Raw genomic sequence first — 17150 nt, 5'->3', positions numbered from 1 at the left:
TTCCCCACAGCCCCACCAGCATTTGTTACTGGTTGGTTGGTTTGTTTGTTTTTTTTTGAGACAAGATCTCACTATGTGGTTCAAAGTACCTTGAACTCATTATGTAGTCCAAGCTGGCCTTGAACTCACAGCAGTCTCCCTCCTCAGCTGCTAGAGTGCTGGGATTATAAGCATGTGCCACCAAGCCCAGCAGCTGGTTTTTGATGATCACCATTCTTTCTGGAGTGAGATGGAATCTCAGTGTTATTTTAATTTGCATTTCTGGAATGACCAGTGATATTGAATTTTTTAATGTATTTATTGGCCATTTCTTCTTGTGAGAAGTGGCTATTCATTTCAGATACCTATTTTTGAATCTTTAAATTCGGGAAGTGTGATTTTTTGAGTTCTTTACATATTCTGGATATTAGTCCTTTATCTGAAAATTAGCTGGTAAAAATGTTTTCCCATTCTGTAGGTTGTCTCCTCACTCTGTTGGTGGTTTCCTTTGCTGTGCAAAAGCTTTTTAATTTGATGTGATCCCAGTTATTGAGTCTTTGTAATATTTCCTGTGCAGTCAGGGCTTTGTTCATAAAGTCTTTGCCTACACCTGTGTCTTCTGGAGCTTTACTTTATCTTCCAGCAGATTAAATGTTTTAGTTTTAATATTTAGATCTTTGATCTATTTAGTTTTTAGTTTAGTGCATGGTGAGAGATAATGCATCTAGGTTTAATCTTCGGCAAGTGGAAATTCAGTTTTCCATTTATTAAAAACTCTTTCTTTCCATGAAGGTGTTTGGCCCCTTTGTCAAAGATAAGGTAGCTGAGTGTACCTGAAGATGTTTCCGCATCTTCTATTCTGTTCCATTGATCTTTGGGTCTGTTTTTTTGCCAGTAACATGCTATTTTTATCACAGTAGCTTTGTTGTATAATTTCAAGTCAGGGATCGTGATGCCTCCTCCCTTGCCTTTGTTGCCCAGAATTGCGTTTGCTATTCTAGATCTTTTCTGATTCCAAATGAATTTTAGGATTTTTTTTCTAGTTCTATGAGATACACTATTGGTATTTTAAATGGTATTGCATTAAATCTGTATAACAGTTTTGGAAGTATGGAAATTTTCATTATATTGGCTCTGCCTATCCAAGAACAGAAGGAAATCTTTTCGTTTTCTGATATCTTTGATTTTCTTTCTGAGAGTACAGTTGTTTTCACTGTATAGATCTTTCACTTCTTTTGTTAGATTGATTCCTAAGTATTTCTCTTTTTTTAATGTTATTGTGAAAAGTGTTATTTTCCCAATTTCTGTCTCAGTGAGTTTGTTATTTGCGTACAGAAATGCTATTGATTTTTGAGTATTGACTTTGTTTCCTGCTACACTGTCAAATTTGGTAATTAATTTCAGGAGTCTTTTGGTGGAGTTTTGGGTGTCTTATATGTAGAGTATCCTGTCATTAGCATATAATGGTAATTTAACCTCTTCCTTTCCTATCCATATTTTAATAAATTTCTTTATCTAATTGCTGTGGCTTATATTTCCAGAACTATATTGAATGGGAAAGGTGATAGTGGGCATTCTTGTCTTATTCCTGATTTTAGATGAAAGCTTTCAATTTTTGACCATTTAATGTGATGTTGGCTGTTGATTTGTCATAGATAACTTTTATCAGATTGTGAGAAAGACCTATTCTAATTTTCTGTAGGGTTTTTATCATGAATGGATGTTGGACTTTGTCAAATGCTTTTTCTGCATCTATTGAGATGAGCGTATGGTTTTCTTCCTTGGTTCTGTTAATCTGGTGTATTACATTTATTGATTTGTGTATATTGAACCATCCCTGCATCCGTGAGATGACTCTTACTTGGTCATAGTATATAATCTTTTTGATGATTTCTTCATTCTTTTTGCCAGTATCTTATTGAGGTTTTTTGCAACTATGTTTATTAAGGAGATTGGCCTGTAGTTCTAATTTTTGGTTGGATCCTTCTCTGGGTTTGGTATCAGAGTAATGCTTGCTTCCAGGAATGAATTTGCTTTCCTTTCAATTCATGAAAGAGTTTGAGGAGTAGTGGCATTAGATCTTCTCTACAGTTCTTGTAGAATTCAGCAGTGGATCCATCAGGACCTGAGCATTTCTTGGTTGGCAGTTTTTCTTATTATTTCTTTAATTTCATTGGCTTATATTGGGTTGTTTAGAATTTTTATATCTTATTCTGCTTTGGTAATTCATATATATCAAGGAATCTTTCCATTTCTTCTGTGTTTTCCTTCTTATTAGAATATAGGTTTTCGAAGTAGGCATTATGATCTTCTGGATTATCTTCTGGATTTCACCAGGATCTGTTGTGATTTCACCCTTTTCATTCCTAATTGCATGGATTTGAGTGTTTTGATAAGGTTGGCTAAGGGTTTGTCTTTTTTTTTTTTTTTTTTTTTTTCCTTTGATACCGGGGACCAAACTCAGGACCTTATGCTTGCAAGGGAGGCAGCGGCACCACTGAGCTAAATCCCCTGCCCAAGTGTTTGTCTATTTTATTTAACTCTTTGATTCATTGATTCTTAGTCTCAATAGCATTAATTTCTGCTCTGATCTTTATAATTTTCTCCTTCTCACATGAATGAGGTTTCACTTGCTCTTTTTCTAGAGGCTTTGAGGTTCAACACTGGGTTATTTATTTAAGCTTGCTCTGTTTTTCTGATGTGAGAATCCACTGCTATAAATTTCCCTTGTAGGACTGCTCTCATTGCATCCCATAAGTTCCAGTATGTTGTATTGGCATTATCATTTAGTTGTAGAAACTGTCTAATTTCTTCTTTATTCAATTTCATCTGTGGCTCTTTGGTTGTTCAGGAGGGTGTTATTTAATTTTTATGTGTTTATATAGTTTTTGTGATTTGTCATTGAGTTTCAGTTTTATTGCACTATGATCTAATAATATGCATGGAATAATTTCAATTCCTTTTCATTTCTTTAAGCATGTTTTATGAGCTAGTATGTGGTCTATTTTAGAGAGAGTCCCATGTGCAGCTGAGAAGAATGTGTACTGTGTTATTGTGGGTTGGAACAATGTACATATCTACTAAGTCCATTTGTTCAAAGGTTTGGTTCAACTCTGATACTTCTTTGTTGATTTTCTGTGTAGTTAATCTATTTGTGACAGTGGGGTATTGAGGTCCTCATTACGGTTGTATAGTTCTTATCTTTTTTTTCATATCCATTAGTGTTTGTTTTATGTAGTTGGGTGCACTGGTATTTGGTGCATATATATTTATTTATTTATTCCCCATTAAGTTTATTGGTACATTTTAGGTATAAAATACAGTTGCATTCATCACTGGGATCTTGTACCTTTACATGAGTATCTTGGTTCTTATTTTTTCCCCATTCCCCTGCCCTCCCTTCACCCTCCCCCAACCCTTCTCTATTTGCAAAAACTTTGTTTCCATTTTTTTCCTTTTCTCATATTTTTTTTCTTTTCCCTTTTTTCCTTTCCCCTACCCCTCCCACTTCCCCAGCTCCTATAGACCTTTTCTTGCTATTACACAATATCAATTATACATTTTTTTAATTACAATATCAAGATCTAGGAGACATTACCACAGATTTTACAGAATTTAAAAGGTTATAGAAAGCATATTACAAAAATCTTTTTTGAAATAAATTTGACAACTTCTAAGAATGGTGCATATATATTTATGATTGTTATCTCTTCCTCTTGAATTGTTCACTTGACAAGTATGTATGGAGCTTTTCTGTCTCTTCTGATCAGTCTTGGCTTTAAATCCACTTTGTCTGCAAATAGAATAGCTACCCCTGCTTTTTTGAGGTTCCTATCATATGGAGTATTGTTTTCCATACTTTGATTTTCAGTCTATGAATTTCTTTTTGAGTTAAATGTGTTTCTTGTGTGCATCATATTGTGGGTCTTGTTTCTCGATCCATTCTGCCAGTCTGTTTGTTTTGACCGGTGAATTGAGACCATTCACATTGAAGGTTATAAGTGATATGTATTCACTTATCCTTATCATATTATTTTCCTATTATTGGTTCTCTTTCTTTCCCCTTTGTTTAATTGTTTGCCTTGCAAGTGGATTCCTTCTGTTGAGATTCTTGGAATTTTTGTCCACCAACTCTGAGTTTCATTGCATAGTGATTTTTTTGAACTTATTGTTGCTCCAAGTTGATATCTTTAGTTCCTCTTGCTGTGGTCAGGTATTTGAGAGAAGACTTCTCGTTTCTTATATGTAACGTAACCTGCACTTTCCAAGATGAGTAGCAGAAAGGCTATAACCATTCAGAGAACATGCATTCAGCTAATCAATCTTGTTCTGGAACATACCCTCACTTGTGACTATGTCTGGTGTTCCCTAGTCAAGAGACACTTCTTTTGTCTTCTCTACAGAGTAAAAGTCTAGTTGTCAGTTGGAATAACAGAAAGTGTGCACTTGGTGAGAGGATCTATATGTAAATATTTCTTAAGCAATTTTCCCGTCCTTATCTCAGCTACCACCTCCCTCCTACCCCATCACCATTTTTTCCAGAGGTACCTGATGCTGTTAATTCCTGAGCCTTTTGAAGATTCTGTAGAGTAAGTCCTGTTGGTTCCTGGCTTTCCCTACTGCCAGTTTAAGATTTGGCTTTCCCAAATCTCAAATACCACTTAATTCATCTGCTTTGTAGCTTCCAAAATTTGTTGCTTCTGACCTCTGTCTTGTGTTTCTTTCCTTGTGTTCTTTGCTTAAAAATGTCTGTATTATAGCATTAATGATGTTTTGGAGTAAGGGTTGTATGTTCAGGCTCCCGTCTTTGCCTGACATTATTTCTTACTGTTACTGAGTGTTGGGGGTAAAGAGTTTGAAAATACTCCTGGAATGTAGTTTTGCTAAAGGCAAGTCTATCATTATCATCATCACTAACTTTATGTGTGACGTGAGTTAAGTTTTTCATTTAATTTTCATATTATTATGAAAAAAAACCCACTATAATCATCTTCATTTAATAAGTAAGGGAAATTAAGACTTAGAGGGTGTGAGGACCATATGTAGTCACACATGTGAGAAATAGTAGGATACCTAACTTTAGAGCCTAACTTGTCTTAAACTTAGAGTTAATTTAGGACCTCAAGGACAGGAATATGGTGTAGAATTTCTAGAAATGGCCAGCCATGCCACTTTGAAGACAGTTTCCATGGTGTGATTTCCATCATCCTGGCTGCATGTTTCACTATTTTAGAGGTTTGTGCTACTGCGAGATGTCAGTGGATGGTTAAATGCTGATAATCTGCTATGGTGTCTGATTTAACTAGTAGGGGAGCTATTGATGACTTACAGCACGGTGAATGAGATGGGATGAATCACCCTTTTACTTTCCCTTTGGTTAAAGCTGAAGGAACTGAAGAATCTGCAGCAGCAATATTTACAGATTAATCAAGAGGTCACAGAGTTACGACCGCTGAAGGCTGAACTTCAAGACTATCAAGATAAGACAAAAACATTTCAGATTATGCAAGAAGATCTCAGGCAGGAAAACCTCTCCTGGCAACATGAGCTGCATCAGCTCAGGTATGATTATCCTTACACTTTTACCCTTTTCGTTTTCTTTTAACTTTTTATTTTGAAGTAAGTGTAGATTTGTAGGAATTGCAAAAATAGTACAGAGAGCTCCTTTGTACCCTACATTTGTTCCAGTGGTAACATCTTACATAATTTTATTATAATATCAAACCCAAAAAATTGACATTGATACAATTTACAGATCTTTTTCAGATTTCACCAGTTTCACTTATTTGTGTGTGTATACGTATGTAGTTCTATACATTTATAGATTCATGTAAACACTACAACCAAAATAATAGAACAGTTCCATCATGACAAATATGTCCCTACTAGACAGATCACATTCCTCTCTCCCTTCCTTGCTTCTTTCCTTGTATCTCTACCTTGTATCTTTTCCTGTATCTCTAACCTGACTCCCACTGATTTGTTTTGTATCCCTATAGTTGTTTTTCTTTTTTTTGGTACTGGTGATCGAACTCAGGTCCTTGCGCTTGCTCAGCAGGCGACAAAACCACTGAGCTAAATCCCCGGCCCCCCTCTAGTTTTTTTTTTAAATCAAACACAAATACTTTTTTATGTATGGGATATCATTTTACACCAATTCCATTAAAAACTAAAACCAGTGTGCTGTAGTCAAGTTAGGTGGCATAACAGTATTTTAGTTAAGCTGGGAGTCGCAGGACTTGCGCACTTTTGTGAATGTAATGCAAATACTGACGACACAAAGCATTCACAGCTATAGGTTAGCTGCTGTTCATTTAACAGGAACCCTCAAGGCAGGGGTTTAGTTCAGTGGTTTCAGGGCCTGCCTCGCAAGTGCAAGGTCCCAAGTTCGATCCCTGGTACCAAAAAAAAAAAAAAAAAATCAGGCTGGGGATTTAGCTCAGTGGTTCTGGCGCCTGCCTCGCAAGCATAAGGTCCTGAGTTCAATCCCCGGTACCAAAAAAAAAACAAACAAACAAAAAAAACAGTAACCCCCAATAAAAATTATTTTATGAAAAGAAACAACCCACATTTTGGTCTCATTTACAGTGTATCCTTATAGTTTTGTCATTTTGAGAATGTTTTATAAGTGGGATCATGAAGTGTATTGGCTTTTTTGAAATTGACTTTTTTCGTACATTTTAATGCCCTTGAGATCCATATGTGATGTGTATCAATCATTCATTCTTATTTATTATTGAATACTTTATAACCATTCATTCTTTGAAGGCTATACATGTTGTTTCTGATTTTTACTTACATAACTAAAGATGCTGTGAACATTTGTATATAGGTTTTTATGTAAACAAAAGTTTTCCTTTCTCTAGGATAATTGCCCAGAAGCACAAATGCTATGGTGTATGGTAAATGTATGTTTCACTTTTTTAAAAAGTACAAAACTCTTTTCCAGAAAAGCTATGCCATTTATAGTCTTACCAGCACTGTGTAATTGATCCATTTCCATACGTTCTTATCAACATTTGGTATTATAACTTTTTTATTTTAGTTGTTTTTCATTGGAATGTAATAATGCTGCACTGTGGCTTTAATTTGTATAATGGCTAATCATGTTGAACATCTTTTTCAAGAGGTACTTATTTGACATCTGTATATCCTGTTTGTGAAATATCTGTGTGCTGTATCCATTTTCTAATTAGGTTAATTTTTTACTTTCAAGTTTTGAAAGTTCTTAATATATTTTAGATATGAGTTCTTTGTGTGATACATGATTTGCAAATATTTTCTCCTGGTCTGCAGCTTATTTTATTCCTGCTATTTTTTTATCCTCTTTAACAAGGTCTTTCTATTTTTTTTTTTTTTTCTTGGTACCGGGGATTGAACTCAGGTCCTTGTGCTTGAGCAGCAGGCGGCAAAACCACTGAGCTAAATCCCCGGCTGAATATGGCCCTTTTTTTTTTTTGGTACTGGGGATCTAACTCGGGTCTGACACTTGCAAGGCAGGCGGCGGAAGCACTGAGCTAAATCCCCAGCCAGGTCTTTCTAATTTTGATGAAATGTAAGTTATGAATTATTTTCTTTTTACTGTTTAGATTCAGTGTTTTCATTCTATTTTCAAATCCTCTATTTCCTCTGTTACTTCCATTCTGTGATTGAGCTGCTTGAATTAGATTTTCATTTTGGATATCCCGTTTTCATGAAGTTCTTCTTTATATCCTCTCTTTTCTGAGAGGATAATTGCTTGTTGAAGCTTTTCTACAATGGCTGCTATAAAATCCTTCTCATACAATTCTAATGGCTGTATCACTTTCGTGTTATAATCTGTTGATTTCCTTTTCTCAGCCAAGTTGTAATTTTATTCCCTAGTTCTTGGTATGACGAGTTTTCTGGGCATTGCAGAGATTATAAGGATTGATCTTATTTAAGTTCTGCTCCCATAGGCTTCCAATGACAGTGCACTAGCAGGGAAAGGAGACACTGCCACTTTATCACCAGGTGGTGGATGAGGTGGAGGCATTCCACTCAGACCCTGGTGATACCCCTAGAGGGAAGGGGTGTCCTGATACTGCCAGGGTGATGTGGAATCCAGGCTTCTTGTGTGGACTCTCTGATACTGCTGAGAATGTGGAGATAAGAGCCTCATTATTGCAGGCAGTGGTGAAAGTCCAAGCTTTCTACTCAGCCTCCCCTACCTTCTACCATACAGGGGTGTGGCCAAGAAAAGAAGACACCTTTTATCATTGGGTAATGCTCAAAGTTCAGGCTCCCCATTTCTCTCTCTCTCTCTCTCTCTCTCTCTCTCTCTCTCTCTCTCTCTCTCTCTCTAAATAATAGGCCTTTACTTAGCACATAGATCTGGAAGCTGGGAGGTCATGATGTTGTCATCTACTGAGGATCTTCGTCTTGTATTAAAAATGTCAGAGGGCATCACATGGTGAGAAAGAGCAAGCATCTCCTTTTTATTCTCTTCTGATACCACCTCTGCAGTGACAGAATGCCTTGTTAACCTTATTCTGGGTGGAGGTGCGTGTCTAAGCCCCACGTGCTGCCTCCACTGACACTGTGTAAACTTTTCTTGGTACTTGTTGATGTTTTTGAGCTGTGGAATTTTCCAGCACTGTTTGAGATACAGTATATAGAATACAAAAAGAAGAAACAGGAAACTTGCTTTAGTGTTTACTCCCTGAGCCCTGGGTCCCTAGCTAGTCTACTGCCTGCTGTCTGTTTTATGTCTTCTTATATTTGTTTTTATTTATAATGACCAGGGGTTTTATATATACTTAGTAGGATAAATAAGGAGAAGTTTGTCTACTCCATCTTGTCTGGAACCAGAAATCTCAGCGCTTTTCTTGTACCCAAAAAAGAGAGAGAGAGAGAGATAATAACAGTGCTCTCATGGCAGAAAAAATTAAGATAGGAAGTATAATTCTTTAAAATTCAGTCTTTCTAACATATTTAACCCAAAGAATAAAGATAAAGAATGAATACATAACAATGTATAAAAATAGGTTTGGTTGTTGCACCCTTATTGTTGGGATCTAATTACTGCTCAACTTAAGATGATGCATGCCACCATTAAAAAATCAAATAAAATAAAAAATTTCAAGATTGAGTACAATAAAGGAGAATTTCCACGTTGGAAAGTCCTTATTAAGTAGTATCTGCTTTGTCTCTCCAAATGCAACAGAACAAGAGGCAAATGAATATAGACAATGCAGGCCAAATGTCAGTCCTGATCCATTTCGGAGGGGTGCTAGGATGACTGCCAGTATAATCAATACCATAACGCCTATACAGAGTTAAAATGCAGACAAGGGGAATTTGTTTTTTTCACAGTTGTACTCCCTACTAACATGGCATTTCAGTATAAAGATTATAAAGCAAAAGCTTTTTAGAATTTAATGGTTTAAATTCTGTAGAATGTGATGGTTAATCTTGATTGTTAACTTGATTGGCTTGAAAAAACACCTAGGAGATTAGTAAAGCACACTTCTGGGTTTTTCTCGGTGGGTCATGGGGTCGTATCCTTGGTAACTCTATACAGTCCCTGGACTCTTCCTTTCTGGGATCTTCCCTACTCTTTCTTCCTGGATGTTTTGAGTTGAATAGCTTTCATCCACCACACCCTTCCACCATGATCTTTCTGCCTTGGAGCCAACTGACCATGAACTGAAGCCTCTGAAACCTTGAGCCAAAAAAAAAAAACCCTTTCCTTCTTGAAGATGTAACAGTTATTTTGTTGCAGCAACAAAATTACATCCCAAAGACTTTCATATTTAATATCTTTATTAACTTGTTTGTAAATGAAAAGATATCATCTTCATTGCATAGATTGGCATCTTCCCCAGATAATGCAAAAATGTAAGTTTTTACCAGATGGTAATGACTACAGAGAAGGTTTAAAAAAAAACCCTGAGTTTAGTTCTCTGGAAATACAAATTTCGTCTATTTCTTCCTTTGGAATGGACCTCAAGAGGAGAGATAGATTACTCCATTTCATCTTTATTTTTTATTTTTTCTTTATGGTTCAGAGAATAGCTGCCCCAGCTTTATTCTTTTAGAATCTCAATTCATCATCAAGAGATCAACTGCTCAGTGCATCTTCCTTCAGGTGTACTTTAATGCTGAGTATTGAATTTAAGGCCTTCCATGGGTGATCAGGACCATACTGGACATATGTCTTTCATATTACCACCACCTCACCTGGAACTGCAAGTGCTTAGCTAAGTGCTTAGCTACTAGTATAAACCTAAGAAGAGCTACAAAGCACTCAAGGCTTATTTTCTGTAGCCTTTTCTCTTTAAATTTCCTCTAAGCACAATTTAAAAGGATGTTTGCCTTAGAAAATTGTCCCTTACAGAAAAGGAGAGAGAGGAAAAATGATTTCTGTACTTTAAAAAAGTTTACTCTTCCTTATTTTCTCCTTTTCTACTCCTTTTTCCTTTTCCTTAGTGCTTATCTTTCAAAGTTGATCAACTTTGAAAAGCAAAATTATGTATCAAGTGTATATGGGCAAATTAGGAGAAAGAGACAAGGGCATTTTATTTCACTTTTATGAGGAAGAAGACAGGACACAGATTTACTTCACTTGCTTTAGGGTGAATTCTTTGTAACTGAATAGCTTCAGGACTCTGTGCCTTTGTACTTGAATACTTGGGAAAATAGTAATAATAAAATGTTTAGTTTTAGTTCTCTTCTTTTGAAAAAAAATTTAATCCAAGCCACATTTTAGTGAATGAAGCAAGATTATTTTGTAACAGTTAATCTATTGGAAAGAAAAGAAGGGACATTTTACCTTGTTTCTGTAGAGAGAGATGAAAAGTCAGAGGTAATTCAAACCGCACCTTTACCTACTGGGGAAAAAAGATCGCTATCTGTAAAGAGGTTCTGCAGAAATTTTTCTATAATCCTAATGGATTTTTTTTAGGGGAAAGTATAGAAAAGTAGAAATAAAGAACAATGGCAGAGAGGTTTTTTTGTTTTGTTTTGTTTTTGCAAATGCTAAAGAAAAATAGCTGGCATCAACTTTACTCTTGGTCAAATTCAGTGAATAGTCCCAAGTTCGATCTCCAGTACCCTCCCCCCAAATTCAATGAATAAATAGAAATAACAGAAACTAAAATTTATCGAGTGTTTACTATGTGCCAACCTGTTTGATGAGTGACAGATAGTATCTCATTTAATCCTCACAATAATCCTAAGGAGTAGTTTATTCTTATTTTGTTGAAAAGGTCCAGAGAGATTAATTTTTTACCCAGGACCTCAAACCTAGTATATGACAGAACCAGCAACTGAATCCAAGCCCTTCAGAATCTAAAGCTGCGTTCTTACAACAATCATGTTATCATGATGCTGCCTTGCTTGAAAATTATAGTTCTATGTCCTATGTGGTTAGACCTTGTTCCTCTCTAACCTCATTTCTTACATATCTCCTCTACACACTGCCTCCTGTGATAATTCTAAAATTTACTGTATGTATGCACACTCTTGTCTGTCTTCCCTGAACTGGAAACCATTATAGAAACCCAATTCATAATTCAGGTTCCAGACAAAATGCCAGTGAAATCACTCCAGTCTTGCCAGTTGGAATTCCTATTTTTAGTTCCATGTTGTCATCTTGCTGCATAGTTCTGTTTATAATATAAATTTCACGCTGATGATGTGTTTTCTTCACTGCATCTCTGAGAGCTCATTAGACTGTTTTGAGTATGGAATTACTATGTCTCTTTTTACCTGTGTTATTTCATGTTTTCTTTAGGATGGAGAAGAGTTCCTGGGAAATGCATGAGAGGAGAATGAAAGAACAGTACCTCATGGCTCTCTCTGATAAAGATCAGCAGCTCAGTCACCTGCAGAATCTTATGAGGGAACTGAGGTCTTCCTCCCCTAAGCCTCAGACCTTCAAAGCGCAATACCAAAGACAGGTGAGGAATTTCTGTGCTGATTGAAATTACCACTACCAGAAACATGAGCTTCTTACAAGTTACACACCCATCTTCCACTATTAGGCGAGCCATCTTATGACTTCCTATGGGGTGGGCAGGGTTTCTAGAGGGAAAAAATTAAACATGAGCAATCTTAGGAGAGAATTTCATTGATGTTTGTTTCCTGGCAGGCATCCCCAGAGACATCAGTTTCCCTAGATGGATCACAAAACCTAATTTATGAGACAGAACTTCTCAGGACCCAGCTCAATGACAGCCTAAAGGAAATTCACCAAAAAGAACTAAGAATTCAGCAATTCAACAGTAAGGTAGGTGTTTTCTGCTAGGCTAAAATTCAGTTTCTTTTTTCCACGACTGGGAGGGAGAAGGTAAGCAAAAGCTGACTTAGCAGAGGCGCCCAAGTGTAGCACAATTTAGGGTATAGAGGTTTTATCATTTTCAGAACCTGGGTCACTTATTCCAGAGAACTAGACATAGGGCCATTTTCTTTTCTGTACCCCTGGAAGGTCCTTGGGAATGATTTGGAGAAATCTATACAATAAGAACAAAGAAGCTGACTACTTTAGGAGGCTCCTCGCCCCCAGCATCATCTCCCCATCTGTATTGCTTGTTAGTAATGTTGAGCTATCTCCCCAATTCTTATGAATCCTTATCCTCCTGTTGCTCTCTGAGTGGTGAAAGAAATGTCCTGCTTTCTTCAGAGGAAACCAGTTAGGTAGTCTATGTTAAAACTAGAAGGGATTTAAGAGATCAAACTCTGGAGTCCAGAGACTGGCTTTGAGGACAGTTGTAAATGCCCCGAAATTTATGCACAGTGGTATATGTGTAGGTTTCTTATCACAGGGACTCAACAGTTTCAAGAATCTGTGATCCAAAAATTGTACAAATCAATAGGCAGTTTTTATAGATTAGGAAAAAGGCCCAGAGGTATCAAGTAACTTGTCTAAAGTGTTAGGAAGTAGTCACTTGGAAGTAAATGTGAACATATGGGGAAAAACATAGTGCCCTGGTGATATAGCAGGTAACCATTAAAGGTTGTTAAATTCAACTAATTGACATTGTAGTGGCAGGAATCCACATAATTAACAGGGAATTTTGCATTTTTTATTAAAGTTTGTAGATCCAAATGAATTGGTGAAATTGCAGACCCTTTGTTGGGAGATTTGTTTGGGAGTCTTCAGAGGACTCAGAGCAGCTCCCACCCAGTTCCCTCAGCTACTCCGTTTCCAGAAGTTCCACCTGTCCTAGCTGTATGGCCCACCTTGTTTCCAGTGAACTAAGTCCCACATCATACACTTCCCAAACAGACTGTGACTCCTCTGGGCATTTGTCTTCTGAAGACAATGTTTTAACAGGCATTCAGGACTATTTATAGATAACAAAAATCATTTTTTGTGGATAATAACTAAAAATAAAAGTTTTGTTGAAGTAAAACATACAGGAAAGTACACAAATCAAAGGATAACATGATACATTTTCACAAAGTAAAAGCATCTGTGAAACTAGCACCCAGATCAAGAATCAGAATGTAACCAGAACCCCAGAAGTCCCTTGTACCCACTTCCATTCACTATCATCCCCACTTAGTGAAGTCTTATGTTTTATGCGGCTCCATTTATTTTTGAGATTCATCCATGTTGTTGCATATAGTACAGTTTTTCTATTCCCATGCTCTACAGTATTGCATGGCAGGCATATACCACAATTTCTCTTTTTTGCTACTGGAGGACATTGAACTTTTCTAGTTTGGGGCTACTGCAAATAGTATAACCAGTGATTTTTATAAAATGAAAAAAAAGAGATTTTTTAAATGCATGTATTGTGTCATAAAGTATATGTCTTATTTTGACAAACTTTGGTTTAACACCTATATTTATATACTAGATTCTGAATCATAAAGTTGAAATTTTTAACAGCTTCATTGAGATATAATTCCACTTACAGTGTGAAAAACAGTTCTTTCTTTAGAACTCAACTGTAAGAAAGATATCTACCTCCCCAGCCTCATTCATTCATTTAATAACTGTTGTTTGCCTTCTGAGAATGTGGCTATCAACTAGGTACTGTGGCTGTACATGGGGTCTCTCTTACAGCTTACGGTCCCTTGAGCTTAGTCTTACTATGAATTAGGTCCAGCTAACAAGGAGAAATTAGGGCCCTACAATGGAATGCAGTAGATGGGCTGTCAGCACTGAGTGGTTTTTCTAAGACACTGCCCTAATTCTTTCCTTTGATATTCAAACTTTTTTTTTTTTTTTTGGTACTGGGGATTGAACTCGGGTCCTTGGGCTTGCGAGGCAGGCAGTGGAACCACCAAGCTAAATCCCCAGCCCTGATACTCAAACTTTATATTAAAATTTCTCCCAGCACAGCAGGGTAATTGTATGTAATGTAAGAATATCATAGAAATTTTAAAACATGAGAGGGATGATTCAGTGGTAAAATGTTGGTCTAGATTGTTCCATCAAATATAGATATGATGAAATACAGTAGCTTATGATCTAGAGCAAAGATCAGCAAACTGTTTCTTAAAGGCCCAGACAGACAATATTTGACTTCTCTCATTATAAGAGTTTTCGCTTCCAGTGAGTTTGACAGGTCTGTCCTCTTGTAGATATGCTAAGGAAAAAGTACAAGGATTTTTTTCAACACTAAGAGGGTTTTATGTTTTGTTTAGTTTTATTTTGTTTACTTGGTATGACTTGGACCATTCATTGTGGCCAGGAATATTTGTGTCCTTCTATGTGAGGACTGTATGACTCCCTGTTGCTGTAGTTGTCCTTGTCCTTAATCATCTCTCTTTCCAAATCAATCCTCAAACATTTATATCCTTTTCTTTACTAACAACTCCCCATGCTCCCAAATACCCACGGCTTTCTTAGCTTCCCTTGCTGGACCCTCAGACTGGACACTGTCAGGTACTCAGTAGGGAAAGCTCAAGACTTGTAGTCAGGAGCCACACTTGGCATCTACTACCACGTGACCTTGAACCCGACTACTCATTTGTGTTTTATCACTTGTAAATAAGGACAGAAATCCTTTTTCTACCTCTGTCAAATAAGATGCTTTTGTAAGCTGAAACTTGCTCATCAGAATGATAAACTAAAAAAAAAATTCTCACAAAAGGCACTTTTCAGCTTACAGACTACTTTTATAAGTATGTGTGGATTCTCTTGTTCTAATTTTCTATATACATCCAATGCCCTTTTCAGCATTGTCTCTAGAAAACTATTTATCTTCGCTAAAACATTGTTTGATTCAAATTTTTTATACAAGTACTTGCAAAAATGAATCCTTAAGAAAACACTGAATATATAGCCAGATACATCACTTTGTTCTCAGACAGTGTACATGGTTCTAGAGTAGACATTTTGAAGAGACCTCTCTGTGATTATTAATACATCTGGATGTTAATCATAACTAAAATTTAAAACTTGGCAGCCTGCAAGTAAGGAACTCTGGAGTTCTAGTTCCAAAGGACCAAAGTCACATTAATAGATAGCAGCTACTACAGGTTAATTCATTCAATTTTCTGTTTTATAAATGATAAAAATAGCTTGAATTGTTTTGCCAGGTAACATGCACCCTGACACTGAACATGTTCAAGGGAAGATTGAATGGCTGGTTATTTGTTACTTGTGCAGTGGACAAGTCCTGCTTTGAGTGATGAAAATGTTTCCACCTGTGAGAATCTATGCTCCCATACAACTTCTCACATGTACATGTGAGGATTTATTCTGTTCTCCTCTTAGCATAATTTCTTGTTCTACTCTGGTGGTAACGTATAACTTTCTATGGCACTAAAGAATCTGCCTGGTAATATTATACACTTTTTAGGCAAAGGCTCTCTCACTAGCTACATTTGAACTGTAGGGGTTCTAGTCATTTGTTAGTAACTTAAACTTGGACCTGAGCCACTGCCCCTCTTCCTCTTACATTCCTGGAATAGCCTATCCTCTTAGATCTGCTTATAAGTTTCTTACAGTTTTTCAGTTAATATAGTAGTCATCATTAAAAAAAAAAAAGTTCCCTGCTACTCCTCCAGAATTGTTTTCCTATTTTGGTTGAAACAATTAGATGTTTTCTCATTTTGAGTGAACACATGGGAGTATTTGTTCTAAGTGCTTACATTAAAAAATTAGATCCTTAAAACCCAGGGAAGTCGGCTAAACACTGGTTATAGTGCTACAGTCCTATACGGTGGTACTTACTGTCTCCTTGACTTCAGTTCTCTCAGCTGTTGGAAGAGAAAAATACCCTCTCCATTCAGCTCAGCGATACCAGCCAGAGTCTCCGAGAGAGCCAGCAGCACTACAGCGCCCTCTTTAATCACTGTGTGGTCCTGGAGAAGCAGGTTCAGGAGCTACAGGCGGTAAGTAAGAAGGTAACAAGCAGATGGGAGAAGGGTTAGGAAATGAGGGGTAAGTGATAAAGACTAAGGAGTGAGGGGGAGGAAGCAAAAGAGGAGAAGAGAGTATTAATGGAAATGGGAAGAAAGTCTGAGAAAAACTACAGAATGAAAGATCAGAAGAAACTACCAGAAGAAAGATTGGTGAGTTTGTGGGAGAGAAATTAAAATACAAGTGGGAAAAAGTTATGACAAGCTTTTGGAACTCTGAAACTAAGAGAAGATAGATTTTGCTTCAAGCTATAAAAAAAACTGTGTGAGGATTTTCATCTGTGAGACAAAAACAAGCAGTACTGTGGCAGCAGTGGAGAGGAGAGCAGAGTGAGTGGAAGTTGGAGGAGAGTGAGGATGAATGAGTTACAGAGGACATGAAGAAGGAGATGGGGGTGGGAGAGTTTGCAAACAAGGGAAGGATCGGTCTTTTCTGGGGAATCCATGAGTCCCACTAGGTGAAAGCAGAAAGGAGGGCTTTAAAACTTTCAAGAGGAGAAATTCAAGAATGAGAATCAGAGAAAAGCTAACAAAGGCAAGAATTTTGTGGAAGTGACTAATCAACTGGACCCGAAGGTTCTCACTTCTAAATCTGGACTTGAGGAGAATCTTAAGTGGGTATATTCTCCTCCAAGATTTCTCATCCTCACTGATGTTAAACAAGTTCTTACACAGTGTCTAAGAGCTTTCATCACTGAATTAATAAGTTGCGTTTTCTTCTAGGGGCCACTAAATGTAGATGTTGCTCCTGGAGCTCCACAGGAAAAGAATGGAGTTCACAGAAAGAGTGATCCTGAGGAAATGAGGGAGCCTCAGCGAAGGTAGGGAGC

General features: G+C 36.9%; 1 protein-coding gene across 12 annotated transcripts in view; it reads left to right on the top strand.

Annotated features, from left to right (window-relative positions):
• The window catches only part of Golgb1 (golgin B1), an 85639-nt gene that overhangs the window by 64541 nt on the left and 3948 nt on the right, over positions 1–17150 (top strand). For 11 of the 12 annotated variants that reach the window (XM_004835626.3, XM_004835628.3, XM_004835625.3 and 8 more), the window contains 5 exons: positions 5363–5541; positions 11735–11900; positions 12092–12229; positions 16150–16293; positions 17044–17141. In XM_004835626.3, coding sequence (XP_004835683.2) covers positions 5363–5541; positions 11735–11900; positions 12092–12229; positions 16150–16293; positions 17044–17141 — 725 coding nt within the window. Of the gene's footprint in view, positions 1–5362; positions 5543–11734; positions 11901–12091; positions 12230–16149; positions 16294–17043; positions 17142–17150 lie in introns of those variants that run through there. The other variant, XM_021262894.2, reaches the window with a different exon arrangement.

Source organism: Heterocephalus glaber, unplaced genomic scaffold, assembly GCF_053883595.1.
Source record: "Heterocephalus glaber isolate CG9 unplaced genomic scaffold, H.glaber_assembly_v1.0 deba00000122, whole genome shotgun sequence".
Lineage (NCBI taxonomy): Eukaryota > Metazoa > Chordata > Mammalia > Rodentia > Bathyergidae > Heterocephalus > Heterocephalus glaber.
Note: the sequence above shows the minus strand (reverse complement) of the source record. Positions and strands in the feature narration are given on the sequence as shown.